General features: G+C 37.6%; 1 protein-coding gene across 7 annotated transcripts in view; it reads left to right on the forward strand.

Moving 5' to 3' along the window:
- Nucleotides 1–16918, forward strand: part of RHBDF1 (rhomboid 5 homolog 1) — a 1247410-nt gene that overhangs the window by 1034878 nt on the left and 195614 nt on the right. For all 7 annotated transcript variants that reach the window (XM_044089448.1, XM_044089447.1, XM_044089451.1 and 4 more), the window contains 2 exons: nt 768–1019; nt 3562–3673. In XM_044089448.1, coding sequence (XP_043945383.1) covers nt 768–1019; nt 3562–3673 — 364 coding nt within the window. The remainder of the gene's footprint in view (nt 1–767; nt 1020–3561; nt 3674–16918) is intronic.

A 16918-nucleotide genomic window follows, 5' to 3' on the forward strand; every position in this document is an offset into this window, starting at 1 on the left:
GATTTCTTTCCAATCGCTTATATGACATTTCGCTATTTTGTGCTTTCAAGTTCGATCAAGACACATTCAAAGAATTGAGTCTTCGATTATATAATAGGAACCCTTTTAATGACTTATTTAACTGTTGTACCTTTCTGTAGGAAGCAATACTATATGACATAATTCCTACATCTGCCATCACTTCCACTGTGCTGTGTGACATGTTTCTGCTGCCATTCAGACCAGATAACTCACAGTCAGCCAGCACTGCTGTGTATGGTGATATCTATGATACGTCACAGAGCCATAAGTGAACACCATCACTGTTTCTTTAAGCGAGGCATGGTTTTTCTATGGTTGCACAGTATTCTTATGTTAACATCTCTGCCTGCACATAAACACTGATTTTCTCACTCTAGTCAAACTTATTTGTGTTATTTTGACATTTTTTTAATTCTCTTACTGGTAAGAATTACTGGTTACACTTTTGATCACAGATTGGTATTACAAGAAGGCATATGGTAAAAAGAATGGAAACTACAAGTAAATAAATTACTACAACCCAACAGTTCTCTCTGATGTTTACTGTCCTCATGCTTTGGCAGCAGGCCTTCCATAGGATTGTTGTTACAGCATCTGTTACTTGGTACAAAGTATATTAATACTGTTAATCTGAAAGCAAAGTACAACTGTATATTTCTGCATTAGTGTTCAGTGGGAAATTCATAGCTGTGAATGAGACCTGACTTTTGTAATCAATTAATTGTATCTCACTGTTTTTCTGTTAGTCCACTGGAGAGAGGTTGGCGTAAAACAAAAGAAGGGCCCCCTGTCCAACCTAAAGTGCGTTTACGTCAGGAAGTAGTGAGTGTAAGTGGACAGAGGAGAGGGCAGCGCATTGCTGTACCTGTCAAGAAACTGTTTGCCAAGGAGAAGAGGCCGTATGGGTTAGGTATGGTGGGAAAGTTAACAAATCGGACATATCGCAAAAGGATAGACAGCTACGTCAAACGACAAATTGAAGACATGGACGACCATAGGTAAGAGCAAAGAACTGAAAAACCTATCCAGATTAATTACTAAATATGGTTGTTTTTAGTACATGTTAACACTGTAGCTGTTTTTTTTTTTTTGTTTTGTTTTTTTTGCAGTATTCTCACACTATTGATGTGGTGTGTATGGACATACAAGTAATAAGATGTTTTTTGTAGCATCAGCCAAAAAATATGAATGTGCACCAGCTATAAATGGCCCCTGTTGCTTATAGATATTTATTTTGTGTTCTTTAAATTACATACTTATGAGATTAATAGTAAACTTTTTCTAATAAGAATACATCACACACAAATGAATGGGCTGCCATTAAATATTTGTGTGCCCACAGTTTCAATTTATGTTTGGATTTCTGCAATATAATGTTAGCAGTTCACTACTAATATTAAAGTGCTTGTCCGTATTTTCTGAAACTTGATGTTTATGTCTGCAGTAGCAGGAGCAAAAGAGCACCATATGTAACCATATGTCATTTACTAAAATACTTGTATTTATCAGTGTAATATTGAGACTCAAGTGCTCAGAAGCAACAAATGGGATTCATTAAGATGTAAATATCTTACTTTTCTTATACAATTGAAGTGGAAGGAAAAAGCTAACTGCCCACAGAAGTGCTCAGCCAGAGAGAAAAAAATTCAAGCAAATCACTGTTTAAGTAGGATTATGTAGTGTGAAAATGAGGCAGTAAGGACTAGTCAACATGTCCAGTGAGAGAGAAGGTTGCGTATATGATGAAGTAGCCGACACACAGCAAGGGAAGTTTTACTCAGCAGCCACTCAGTCATTAGTATAACAGAACATTTCTACAGCTCTGTGCCCCCTGCTACTGTCCCGATGGAGGTATCACCTTCACAAACCTCCTTCTATAAAATTTACCACAGTGGTCACTGTACCTCAGGAAGGGGGAAAACAGTGGTTGAAAAATATCCACTTTTGCAGTTATATACACTGGGGAACTTTCATAATAATGGTATTTGAAATTTAAAACAATTTCCAGTTTAAAAAGTAGAATACCAGTTCCTAAACATTTACCTACAGCACATCCAGTACAACTAAGGATAGCTCAATTAACTGCAGACCTATACCAAGGCATGAATGGTACAGCTGACATACACCTGACTGGTCATTAAACCTCACCTGTAAATGCAGTATAGTATCCTAGATGTCAGGTGTTACATATATTCACCATCCTAACAGTCTGCATGATCAGCATTTGATCAGTCAAGGAGCAGCTTGTAATGTTTAAGCCTACCTCCATGTGCCATGAAGGTAATGAGGATTATGTGATATTTCGGAAAACCAATGGTACCTGCTCACATGCTACCAGGCATAATTTATTTTATTTTATTTACATTTGATGTCTGAGTATTGCCTATTTTTAGGAAAAGCCAGGGAGAAAGCCTCCAAAATGTATTAAATAGAATATGAACAGATGTATATATATTCCTCCAAAAAATGATGAGTAAGCATGTTAACATAATTTAAAACAAGAAGATATGGTCAGAGAGTAAAATGTTTGCTACAGCTATTAAAGATAGTAACTGTACAGTATTATGGATGAATTCTGTATAGTATGTTACTGTCTATATACATATCAAAACCAGTTCTGTTTTTATCAGCTGATAGTGCAAGGCTGCTCAGTTTGTGTGCTGTTTGCTGTCTTACTAAAGTCCACTCTTCTGAGCAACATCAGAAGTATCTGTTTTCATTGTTTCATATACTGCCATGATGGAGGGAATCCCATAGAACTATTGGAAATGGCAATGGCATAGCCTGACATACAGTAATTAAGCCATGTTAAAGACATACATTTTAAGAGGGAGTACATTTTGTCCAGTACAAGGCACAAAATGTCCCAACTTTAAACTTGCCACCAAAATTAAAGGGTACAGGGAGTCAGTCAAGAAGATAACCGGGTTAAGCTATCCATTTAAATGTTTTGAACATGATAGTTTTACTTTATGTGATGCTTCTTTAATTGCACGTTTAGAATTATATCCCATAGAAAAAGTGCTAATCTTTTGGGAGGAGGTCACAGCAATTGAGTTTGATATACAAATCAGAGGTTTCTAGTTTCTCACAAAGGGTGGAATGGGGTAGGGGATAGTCTGGAAGACAGTGATCAGGTCCACAAATCCTGCTCAACAAGGGTGCCTCTCTGAAATTGAAATAGGACATCTCAGTTCCAGTCTATAAGGTTCAATCCGCGCAGCTCTCAAATCTATAGTATGTTCCCCTGAGCATCTTATTTATATTCCTGTTTACACCTTGAATATTAGTAGGACTACTTGAGTTAATTAAACTGCAATGAATACATCAGCAAACCATGAGAAGAGTCAATCTGATTAACAGGCTCTTTTCTCTAAAGAGGAAAATAAGCCTCTAATCTGATGTATGCATAAACTTAGCACTATAACTGCCCCAGCAAAGGAAAGTGTAATTGTTATAACATCTATTACATAAATATTCTGAGATGCTGTTGAAGATGTCTCATTAGAGTCACTACCCATTTTTTTTAATCTTTTCTAGGCCGTTTTTTACATACTGGATAACCTTTGTACACCTACTGATCACAATTCTAGCACTAGCCATTTATGGGATTGCTCCAGTTGGATTTTCACAACATGAAACTGTAGATTCCGTAAGTAATACAGTGCCACTCGCACTGTCTTCTATTTCACGTCTTCTGTTGCTTCAGATTTTTTCAGTAACCATTATTTCCTTCTGCATCAAAGTGTTTCTAATGCAGCCTGATTCAGAAATAAAAGCTTGATTTAGCATGTGGTTTGTCCTAGAGGTCATCTTAAATTTGGTTTCATTTTACTTGTAAGTTGATGTCTGTGGTTACTTCAGATCCTGTGCCAGCTATGCTGTGATATTGCGAGGCCTCTTGTCCCAGAACTGGGGAAATAAAGCAAACACAGTCTTGAAGTTTTTTAAATATATTTATGTATTTTATTTATTTACACTTTGTTAACCAGACAGTTCCACTAGGCCAATGGCTTCTTTTCAGAGGAGGCCCAAGGTGGTAATCAAACTGACAAGGGAAAATTTGGCCGAGGCACCAGAGAACTTCCCCTACTTTGCGGTATTTCTTGTTTTAAAGTTATTGCTGTGTAGGAGAATGCTGCTGTTCTGCAGCCTGTTAAATCTGCTTCAGACTGGTAAAATTCATCTAATAAATGGTATGTGCAAACTGATAATTTTGCTGGTATTCACATTACTGAAGTTTCTGTTGGAGGTTTGTATGGTAAAACTTTGTTTGATTTATGTAGAAGATCCTGCAGAAGAAATGGCACTTATCATGGGGAATGCTTTACAGTGTTGCATCTTGTCAGACATTGACATCACTTTTGGTAAAGTAGCTTCAAATCAGAACTCCATGTCTGTGTGTTGCATGTCTCATGTAGTCAATTCAGACACTGAAGCACGGGATGGGTTCACGTCGTATATTATACACAAACACTTCAGGAGCTGTAACTGGACCATATACTTTGAACTTCATATGCTTACTGACTGACTTATTACTTCTAATGCATCTAACACACTCACATGTGCATCTCCATTCAAGCTTGCACTCACATTGACTGACTATACAAAATGGCACTGATCTCGCACCTGCTCAGTAGCTTATATGCAGGTGCTCTCTGACTACAGTAGCTGACTAGGTACAGTATACACACTGCTCTACATCCTCCCTCTTTAATATTGCTCAACATGTAAATAAAAGAACAAAGACATTTTGAGATCTGGACAGTATGTCAACATTTTAACAAACAAAACTGAGTTTAAGTCCAGGTTGCTGTGTATTTTGGATTCTGTCTAGAAATTCTACCTGATCTGGTAACATAGAAACATTGACTGGGTTTAGCAACAGGGACAGTCTCTGGGGATTCTTTCACAACTGGAACATCAGGGATGACATCAAAATTATTTGAAGGAAGCACACTGTTCTGAATTTGAACAGGTGTAGAGTCACTCTGCAAATTAGAGTCGTCAGCACAGATAATCTACTGCATCACCGGTTCGGAGACAGGTAATACATATCTTAGATTCCGTCTGAAATGCATTCCTTCCGACTATATGATGTAAGATCTTGGTTCCTCACAAATTTTTGTTCCTGATTCCCACTCGGTCGTATCCTTTAGATGTTTGCATTCTCACAACTTCTCCTTGTAGTAATGGTCTAAGGGATTTACTAGTCTTATCATAGTGCAACATATGTGACTGATGTTTTCTCGAAAGTTGAGCCTTGACCACTCTGTCGTTCTTTGCATTTGGTACTAACAATTGTTTACTGATTGGTAGAGTTATTATAGTCTGTCTGGAAATTAATCTTTGAGCAGGCAAACCAAGCAAGTTGTCTTGAGGATTGTTTCTGAGATTGAGCAAGTTAAGGAAAACATTGGTACCATCTCTCTTGGATTTCTCCAACAAATGTTTTGCACTCTGAACTGCAAGTTCAGCTAACCCATTGGATTATGGATACTCAGGACTACAAATTCCCAAAACTCAGCAAATTTCATAAACTGCTGACTTGTAAACTGTGCACCATTGTCAGACATGACTGTGTGCAGACTAGCATGGACAGAAAAATGTCTCTTCAATTTTGTAATGACTGCAGTGGACGTCAAGTTAGGAAGTAGGTCAATTTCAAACCGATTTAAGTAAGAGTCTACTAACATTAAGTAATGTTGACCATTTCATTCGAAAATATCTGTAGCAACCGTTGACCATGGTAATTCAGGAATTTAGTGTAGCTGAAGTGGTTCTTTTTGTTTAATCGGTTTGGTTCTGTTGCAAATTGAACATGCTAGAGTTTCCTTCTCTATGTCTTTAGACGTAGAAGGCCCTCTTGCCCTTCTTTTGGTTGAATCAGTACCTGGGTGGCCACTATGCAAAATGTTGATATATTCCTGTTGCAGTGCTTTAGGAATTAGCACTTTTGGACCTTTCATGATGATTTCATCTTCCATCATGAGCTCACCTCTATAAGGAAAATACTGCTGAATGGCAAGTGGTAAACTGGTTTGTCATGTTGGCCATCGTTGACTGATAACGTTTTTCAGCTTCTGGAGAATAGGGTCTGAAGTTGTGTGATTTTTTTTAGTTCATCAAGCCGTGATGATGAAACATTTCTGACTTCCATGACTTCAAAGTCTGCTGTTTCATTTTCATGCTCCTCACTTATTTATCTGGTTGCATGTGACAAAGCATCAGCAAAGTGTTTGCCCTTTTTGTAAACAATATTGAAATTGGACTTTTGCAATTTTAACGTCATGCTTTGCAATTGTGCTGGTGTGGTATGCATTGGCTTTTTCAAAATTGTTACTAGTGGTTGGTGATCAGTCTCTATTTGGATAGTTCTGCCATAAATATATTCACTGAACTTTGAACATGCGAACACTATTGCCAAAAATGCTTTCTCTATTTTTGCATAATGCATCTCTGTTTGAGTTAAAGTTCTTGACGCATAGGCTACTGGTATGCCTTCTTGAGGGCATGCTGCACCAAAGCCATACTTTGAAGCATCACAAGAAATAGTTGCAGGTTTGTGAACATCATAACATTTCAGTGTGGGTGGACTGGCAATTTTCTACTTCAGAATATCAAATGCTCTTTGGTGGTGGTCCAACCAGGACCAGTTTAAATTTTTGCATGTCATCTCACAGAATGATGCAGAAAGCTCACTCAAGTTTGGGATGAACTTTCCTAAATAGTTGGCCATACCTAGAAAAACACTGTAAAGATGTGGCATTCTCTGGAACTGGCAACTCAAGAATTGCTACTTGCTTAGACGGATCTGGATGCAAGCTAGAACTGGTAAACAAATGTCCCACATAAGTAACTTCTTTCAGTTTGAATTTACATTTCTGAGGATTCAGTTTGAGATGTACTTTACATGCACGGTCTAGAACTTTCCTGAGATTTCTATCATGTTTGTCTTCACCACTGCCTCCAGCAATAATGTCATCTACTATAATAACACATGGATAACCAGAAACAATTAGTTCCATTGCATGTTGAAAGACTTCACTGTCAGAACTGATTTCAAATGGCATTTTAAAAAAATCTGTATCTACCAAATGGTGTACTGAATGTACAATGAAGATTTGCGAGCCAGCAAAATTTGCCAATAGGGTCTTTTTGCATCAAAGTCTGAAAAACAGTGGAATTTGGCATGACAGCAGCTACTTCTTCTACTGTATGCATTGGATGATGAGGATGCTTAACAGCTTTGTTCAAGTCACTTGGATCAATACATATTCGAATATCATCTGAGCTTTTCTTATGAGCTACAACCATGGAGGATATTCATTCAGTTGGTTCTTCTACTGGAGGAAGGGTACCTAAATTCATAATTTTGTCTAGTTCTGCTTTTACTTTACTCTGTGTCACTACTGGAGTCTTCCATGCTGGTCTGACAACTGGAATTCCTTCATGGTTTAACTTTATGGAATATGTGACTGGAAGTTTACCAAGCTCATCTTTGAAAATATCAGCATATTCAGTAAAAAAAAAAAACTGTGTAAAACTATCGCTGTTCATACTTATATGATGAACCTCTTTATTAAATGGGATCAGTCTCATTCTCAGACTGTCTTTGAGGCCTAATAGTGACTGCACGTGTCTTTTGACTACATAAAACTGCAAGTCATAGCTGTTTCCAGCAGAATGGCATGAAAGAACTACTGCACCATCAGTTTGAATCTCTTCACCACCATAAGCAACTAGTTTTGTATGCTTTTCTGAATCAAGTTTCTCACAAGCTCTTACTTTAGCAAACATTTGTGCTGATATAATATTGCACTTACATCCAGTGTCTACTTTAAGCTCTACAGGTTTCCCATTAATTTGTACAGTACGAAATATTTCACTCTTCACTGACAACTGATAATCTACTATATTAACTGTTTCATCGATCACAGAGTCACCATCAACATAGAAAGCTTCCTGACTTAGAGTTTGCGACAGTCTCTATCTGATCCATTTGTTTCTTTGGATACTCTCTTTTAACACAAATCTGTGACATTTTAGACTCACAAAGCCTTTTGAAATGATTCCACTTTTTACATTTGTGACATTGCTGACCAAAAGCTAAACACTTTTCCAAGTTCATGACTGCCTCCACAATTGTGACAATTGACATTGAGGTTGGGAGTGGCACCTTTCAGTTTATATTTATTTTCCTTCTTAACTTTCTGTTGTATATTATCAACATTCACACTAGCAGATATTGCAAACATGCTTTTCTCATTCATAAGCATATTCATATGCTTTTCTGTAATCTCATGCGTTTGACAAATCTCACTGGCTTTGTTTAATGTTAATTCACTATCTCAAAGCAAAATCTCACTCGCTACATCATTAACACCATATACAAGATGGTCTTTTATCAACTCATCTCGTAGACTACCAAATCTGCACGTTTTTGCTTTATTTCTTAAGTCAGTAATATATGCTGCAATAGTTTCACCAGTCTTTTGATTTCTTGAGTAAAATCTGTGCTTTTCCATTATAATATTCATTTGAGGGTTACAGATTTCTCTAAATTTATGTTTTAAGCACTCATGTTCTTCCCGCGTTTCAGCCTGTATCACAATATGCTGGTTCTCCCCCTCCCCTGCATACACAAATGAACGTTCATACTCAATGGTTTTTGAGCCAGCTAAATTGAGAAGTGTAAATGCTGTTGTACGTGCATCTTTATCAGAAAATGCAGCCTGTATGAAAATATATTCTTGCTCAAACACTCGCCAATCCTCAGCAGTGTTATTATCAAACACCAGCAGTTTAGGTCTGCAAAATCCCTCTGCCATAACAACAAATTGCTTTTAAATGTATGTGTAGACCTGGTACTTATAATTTTGCTGAAATGCAGAACAATCTCTCCGAAAATGCTCTATTTTAACACTGCAAATACCTCAAACACTATGGCCATTTCAAAAAGTCGTAGTTATTGCAAAACAAATTCAGACATTTTAGCCTTTTTGAACATTTTAAACACTTCGGAGATTATTTCAAACACTTTAATCATTATGTCACTATTTCAGACATTTTGAATATCTTTGTAATTATTTTGAACACTTTGAATGCTGTGCCACATGTTTGGTGACTGAAAATAATTTGAAACGAATTTAAGTACCTTCGAATAACTACTGACCTGTTTGCAAGTTCATTCCTGTATATTGCTCCACTTCTAACTGCGTGCCTCATGGTTTGCGAGCTGCTTCAACTTTGGATCCCATTCTAACACCATGTCGCATATCTGGTTTATTCAAATGAGATGCTGAGCCACAGGATGGGGTCAAGTAATTTATTATACATAAACACATCATGTGCTGTAACTGGAACATATACCTAGAACTTTATATGCTTACTGACTGACTGACTCATTACTTCTAACACACTCACATGTGCATCTCCATTCAGGCTTGCACTCACACTGATTGATTATACAAAATGGGACTGAACTTGCATGTGCTGAGTAACTTATATGCACATGCTCTCCGAATACATTGGCAGACTAGGTACAATATACATGCTAATCTACATGTAGAGGAAAAAGCTCTACCAAAATGCTATAAAATGGTGGTGTGTGGGGGGTGATAACTTAATGTGATGTGGCTCATAAACATGTTGTTTCAGCACCCCCTTCTCTACAACAAATTATAACTTTGCCTGCAATTAGTCCTTTAGAGTTGCATGAAGATAGTTTTGCTGAATATTCTGTTTGGGATGATACTGTTGCTTCTTTGGATTTTTCTGTCATCTGAGAACTGAACAATTTAGTGAACTTACTTTTTGAATCACTACTTTTAGCAAAGAAATTCATGTTGTCTTTTGATATGATTCAGTTTAAAAGGAAACTTTCTTTGTAATGTCTTAGTGCTGAACTTTGTGAGGATGAATCCGGTTTACTTTTTTTCCACACTAAATATGCTTCTTTTCATAATATATGTCATGTTTATGATGACTGTGGTCTTCGGAATGAGGGTGAGATGTGTGGGTGTCTTTAGAAATTCTTAATGGTGACATAATGCATTTATCCAGCTTTGTTAGAATTTGTGGACAGAGAGGGACAGTGACATACTAGAAGCAAAACAAAATCCTTTTTTATTGTGGGTCCTTTTGATGGCTTGTCTTAACAAATGATGCATTCACTGTGGATACTTAGCAACTGTTCTTGGGTTTTAGTATCTTATGGGGTTCTTACAATAGTCACATTAAAAAAACAAAGAGGCATTCAAGAGTGCAAATCTCTGTTAAATGAGCAGTGTTTCATTTATATAAACATTCTACTTCTACCTTTCTGTTAATGTGCAAAAAGTGAAACACCAAGAGGTAATTTTTGAAATGTCTTAACTGTAAGCAAATATAAAATAAACCATGACATAAAAGATTAGCAAGCACAAAAAGTATACACCATTTAGCCATCTAAAAAAATGTTCCAAATTCAGAAAGGTGTGCACCTTGTGGTAGTGTTTTCTGATTCAGAGACAGCTGTACCAGGGTGCTGCAGCACAGAGATGTACAGCACCATAGTGAGCTGTCTCTGCGGCCATGCTATATGCTATTGAGACAGTCTAGGGTAGAATCATATGCAAATTAGTCATGTGGCTCACCCTTCAGAACTGCCTTTGGTAAGGCATTTACACAATGAAACCATTCACAGAATTTCTCTGCTGCGTAGATTAGCACGGCCACTCTTAGCCGCTCGTACTAATGAACACAGCCAAAAGGCCATGTTCAAACATCATGGTGAAGATGGATGCTTGGGAGTTTAGTGGCCAGGCAGTGTTTATGGTGTGTGTGTGTGTGTGTGTGTGTGTGTGTGTGTGTGTGTGTGTGTGTGTGTGTGTGTGTGTGTGTGTGTGTGTGTGTGTGTGTGTGTGTGTCTGCCTGGGAGGAAGCACTAGGGGGGTTAGTGAGGAGGTAGGTTAAGGATGTGTGTGTGTGTGATTGGGGTTGGGGGGTGGGAGGGTGAATGTATAAATGTGTCTGTAAGTGCAGTTGGGTGAGAACGGGGTTTTGTACACATGTTGGGAGGGGGGCTGGGTGTCATACTTCCATACACCCAGAGACTAACAAGCAAAGCCTACAGCAGTGGGTCAGGGTAACACTAGCCATCAGGGATTACTCTTTGGCTACATGCTTTAATGGCACTTACTTGTAGATTAGGGGAACATCAGACATAAATACAACTATATGAGTCAGTGGAAAGACATTTTTATTTTATTTTATTTATTTTACATTTGTTGACCGGGCTAGTCTAGCTGGATACATGTCCATTTTCAGTAGAGGCCCGGGGAGAAAAGCTCCACAGATAAGAGAATACAGGATACATTTACAAGTGGTATAGAGTAGCATAACATACATATCACAGGAAAAGACATTGGTATAACATATTTGTAAAATAACAATCAGAATATTATATAGATAAGACTAAGGTTGGCGACAAGTTGAAGCCGAGGGGGAAGGGAGGTTGAAGGTTGAGACATTAGACACCAGGGATAACATTACCTATATTATAAAAAATATTGTAGCAAGGAGGGGTTTAAAAAGACTTTGAACCCTGCACCTTCAGTATAAATAACACCCCTATTAACCCTGTACTCTAACTCATAAGTTAGGGTATTAGATGTTTGTTCTTATAAGGCAGTTGAGAATGATGATACATCCGTTTGGGGGAGATGAAGCTTCAGCACAAAGACAGTAGATACACTAGATGACACCAAGGAGAATTTTAAGATATCTGACCCTGAGTCTGTTGAGAAGTTAATAGAGCAACAGTTTCAGCAACAGTAAGAAATATAAAACTTTAATGCCCGACATTATTAAATTACTTTAATCACTCATGATGTTTGAGGGCAGGAAAAAAGAGACATCAGGGATGTTCTCACCACACAGGGACAGGTATATGGCATGTGGTGTTTTTGCTTGTTTGTATGTTATATTTGAACATTCTTCCTGGGAGAATGAATGGGGGGGGGTGCCTCTGCTGATTACCACAGGAAGTACAGATCTGCACTTGTGGTGTTTAACAGTGATTCAGAGACATGCAAATTAGCTGATAGCAGGGTCTTTCTTAATTGTGGCTTATGTGTCTTTCAACTGGAATTTTCCACATCATGGAAACATGGCCTTTTTAACACAAGCAGTAGTGTTCTTTATGAATCCCTGAGAATGAGTGGCATTTAATGTGTATATTATATATTGTTCTATACACTGGCAAATATGAACAAAAGAGAGTGGTACCTAATTAGCTTGCTGATGTTCCAGGTCATAGCAGAGACTTTACCATAGAGAAGAGCTAGTGCAGGGAAGGCATATGATATGGCTGTCAAAGTTTTGTGATGGCAGCCCTTAATAACACATTCAAAGGAGTTGACATACGAGGGGCTTGGCTGATGGTCATAAATCTCCATGCAGTGACAATTTTGGGATGAGGGCCACAGCATACACCCTCAGATGCCAGAAAGGGCACAAACAGCCCTCATGGCTGCTGTATAATGGATTTTCGTAGTCAGGTTCTGTCACTGTATGGTACTGGATAATGTCCTTTCTATGGGAGATGGGATATATGGGTTGAGCCTAATCAGAGGATGGCTTGATGTTTGGCAAGCATGGGAGCAAAAAGACCTAAAACAATTTTCATTAAAAGAAAAAAGGGAAAAAAAATAGTATTTCCTAGCAGGTATCTAGTAATTCAAGGAAATTCTTATGGTTGTAAAAGAGTGGTTTAAAAGATCACTTTGCATTTTGTTCAGCAGCCATGTTGCATTCCAGAAGGGATTTAAGAATTTTTTTCACAGTCTTAATGCTAACTACAGTGCAGAAAATTATCATAGTGTCCAACAAAATTGGTTGGCTCATCTGCCTGATACCTAAAAGCAAATGGCTCTCTGCTTTTGGACAAAACCTAGTGGCCACCTCATCAGGCTGTACAGCATTACTACTTGCTTCACTCATATTTAAATTGTTCCACATGGAGTACTGCCCTCCTCTAGCCCAAAAACTGTCCATCAAGACACACCACTACTCGTTTAGAACTCACAATCAGGTCCTTACTGTTATTAGGCCTTCATTAACTTCAGCAACTGTCAAAACAGCCTTTTCAAAAATTGTCATGGCAACATGGAACTTGCTTTCTCAACATATTTGAATTGAACTGGCACTCTAACTTTTATTAAATGTATACACAGCAACTAAATGTTACCAGTCAGTGTAAATCCTTCACATGTAGTGGTTATAAAAAGACAGTCTTCTTTTGACCATGATGCTCCATAATCCATCAGCTTCCTGTAGTTGGGACTCAAACTTTGCAAATGAGTAAACTAATCTGTTACACTTTATGCAGATATGTATGAAGTGTCTCAGCCTCCACCCTCACTGGTTTATTTTTAACACTTCCTTTTTCAGATTTGGAATAATGTACTTGCTTTTCTGTAGAATAGTCTCATTACCAATTCTGAAATTTAATCAGTGTGAAAAATGTTATTTTTAACTAATTTAGTAAATTTGTTAAATGTTCTTTTCATTATTAATGTTCTATGATAGGCACTTGTATAACACTATAAATTAACTGTTTTCATTCTTTGATATTTCTTTTCTGGTAAACGTAATAATGCCTTGTAATATTTTTCCTCTGTCCAGGTTTGTGTCTGAAAAGTGTCGTTCACCAGACCTTTGACCTAGATAGATGTGCCATCATGCCATAATTGCCACAGGTTTTTTCTGGAAATTCATACTACTAAAGATACCAGTGGTGTGCCACATGGTTTATACTGGCATTCTCAAGCACACTTCTACTGACCTGCACATAACAGGCATAAGGAAACCAAGAAAGTGATGCACTGCATCCTAGAACAGCAACAAATATACTAAACATCAAACCTTCTTCACAGTGCAGACCTAGGAACAGCCACTGCCATCGGTCCTTCAGGGGGGCAAGTGCATTACATTAACATGCTTGGACACAGTATGTCCATTCTCAATATCCTGCCCTAAGTACATGCATGTCAGTAGGTGAACATTCAAAAATAACAGTATAAATGCTGCCATACAACAATAAAATGTTCAATTAAGTATTTATACTGTTCAGGAATTTGCCATTCAAGATTTTCAGTTTCAAGATAAAAGGTTCAGGATTTCAAAATTACCACTTTCATTCTTCAACTTTATTAGGGAGAACTGTGTAGTACAAATAGAAAATATATTAACCTCTGGACCTTATTCATGCGTGGAACAAAATGCATTCACATGAGCAGTGAACAATGAAAAGATTCATTTCTAGACTTTCCCAAGACTGTTTAAACCCAATATTGGCGAAGCTGAAACTTGAGAAGAGGCTAAAGCAACAACTTAAGGTAATCCACCAAGGCTTTTGATTGTCCTAGGATATAGGCCACCACGAGAAATATAATTTGGCTGCTGGCCCATTCTCAAGCATGGAATGTCTTCACTTTTTTAGACAGCATACTAGTTCCTAATTATCTGATATCATAAGTAGTGGATCAGACGTCTGGAGTACTTCTAGAGCTTGGAAGGTCAGAACTTTGATGTGAAGACATACTAACAGTAGCCTGCACTGACCTTGAACCACGTTAGTCCTAAACTAGACTCTCAGCATTCCACATATGCTTCAAATAAGAGGAACTTCATCAGATGGCCAAACTCCATCATCATAACGAATGGCATCAGGGGTCTAAAACAAAGATAAGGTCCATGAAAGAATGAGAGCTGTTTAACAACTGGCAGTATACCATCTACTGAAAGGCTTGCAGTAAGAGGAATACTAGAGGAAATGTAAACTGTCTCACTTTCATTATCTGAAGAAGATATAAGGTTGGTTTAGACCTGTCTTTGTATGATATTATCCAGTACCCTAGTTTCCTTGCCCTGTTGAAAAGGCATGGCTCTAGACCAAGTCTAGAATCATTATTATAAAGGAAATGCTATGCATAAGAAGCACTGGGGAATTGCCATAACATGTGATGACTCTGGAACTTCAGCCAGGGCAAAGTCAGGTTAGTGCCAACACTAGGGATTCATGGATGTGGGCCATCAACAACTGGTCATTCCTGTAGGAGGACATGAGAAAATGGCAGTGCTGGAGAAACAGTAGGCTTCCATCATGTATACCACCACTCTTCAGAAACCCTCCAGGAGTGACGACAACAAGGTATGAAGGGCAGTCCTGCAAAACTTTGTCGTAATGTACATGACAATGGAAGTCACTTAAACAAAGAATCAGACAGAACCCCTAATTTTTTGGAAAGCAGATATACATTTGGAGTAAAACTAAATTCCTAGAACAATGGTCTGTACTGACCATTTGACTAGAAGGAATTCAAACTACATGAGTAACATTTCTGACAGACTTGCCTGTGACTGCTTAATAAAACCCAAGCAACTCTAGAGCATGTCTTTTTTCTATGATTTTCAGATCCCACCTGGTGTATATGTTGGCACTCCGGACTGGAGCAAACTCACACACACAGAGAACTACCCCCCCCACCCCCACCAGTGCTAGTTAGAACAGCTGGGGTACTAAACTGGCCTGTTTTCTGTAGAATTTTGCAGGATAGAAGAGAAAAGGTAGTCTTGCTCTTATGAAGCTTTATGTTCAGCTCCTTTACTTTTAATAAATGTCTGAGAAAGTTAAGAAAAAAATCCACTTCACCTTCCCAGATCTCTCCATTTTTTTCTACATCTCCTATCTTTATTTAAATCTTATATACTCCATGCTACTTAAACTGGTGTACAAACCCCATACATTTCCTTAATCTAGATTTAACCATAATGCTATAATACTCTATTACTCAGTATAAAGGGCATCTTATTAACACCCAATAACCAAAGTTAGGAGGGAAGAAATTGATAAAGATCTGGAAGATTTTTGTTAAAACGTATTTTACAAGGAAGGGGAAGCATTATCGTCTTGGAAGAAAGCTTTGGTAGCTGTATTGCCCAAAGAGGTTAAAGATCCATCAAACCCAACCTCATATAGATGCATTTTAATTTAAAGTATTATGTCTATACTAGATTAAAGAATGGCAAATTTGTCAAAACTGATAGATATGGAACAGTGTGGTTTTGTGGATGAGATGCAAACATTTGACAATAATAACAGAACAATGATGATCCACAGAAAAGCAGAACGTAAGCAAGTGCCTCTACTGTTGGTGGGTCTTGATGCAAAGAAAGCATTCAGAGTAAGCTGGTATTTTATGAATAGGGCACTGGAAGCATTTGCTTTCCCTGATACAATAACAAGGTTAATTCAGAGGCCATGTATAGGATCAGAGGCAAAAATTAAAGTGGTAGGGTTCTTCTTTGACAAATTGTGTTTGAACAGAGGAACCAGGCAGGAGTGTCCTATTTCCCCTTTGATATTTGCTTTGTATTTAGAGCCAATGGCAAATAAAATAAGGGACTCAGAAATTCAAGGATATAATTGGTATGGTACTCAAGAAAAGGTGGCTTTATTTACAGATGATAGTATTTTATACTTGATAAATCCACAAAAGGACATGTTAGCATTGTGGAACATTTTGAGGCAGTTTCAAGTCATTTCAGGATGTAAAATTAATGAAGATAAAACAAAAGCTATAGCTGTAAATTATGTACTGTCTCATGACTTGGTTCAGCAATACCTGTATTTATGGAGACAAGATAAAGTATTTAGGAGTATGGATTAAAAATGCTTCTGTTGTGGCAGTTATGGACATGCAGGAATACAATAAGAAGCTAATACAAAAACTAAGAAACTGGAGGCTCTTGTTTGTGGATATGGACAATAAGATAACAACAGTGAAAATCTTTTAAGTTATTTAAGTCAGGCATAATTTTACTAACCACATGAAAAGTAGGCAATAATTAA

The sequence above is a fragment of the Protopterus annectens genome, chromosome 12.part0, assembly GCF_019279795.1.
Source record: "Protopterus annectens isolate FY-2018-M chromosome 12.part0, PAN1.0, whole genome shotgun sequence".
Classification (NCBI taxonomy): domain Eukaryota; kingdom Metazoa; phylum Chordata; order Ceratodontiformes; family Protopteridae; genus Protopterus; species Protopterus annectens.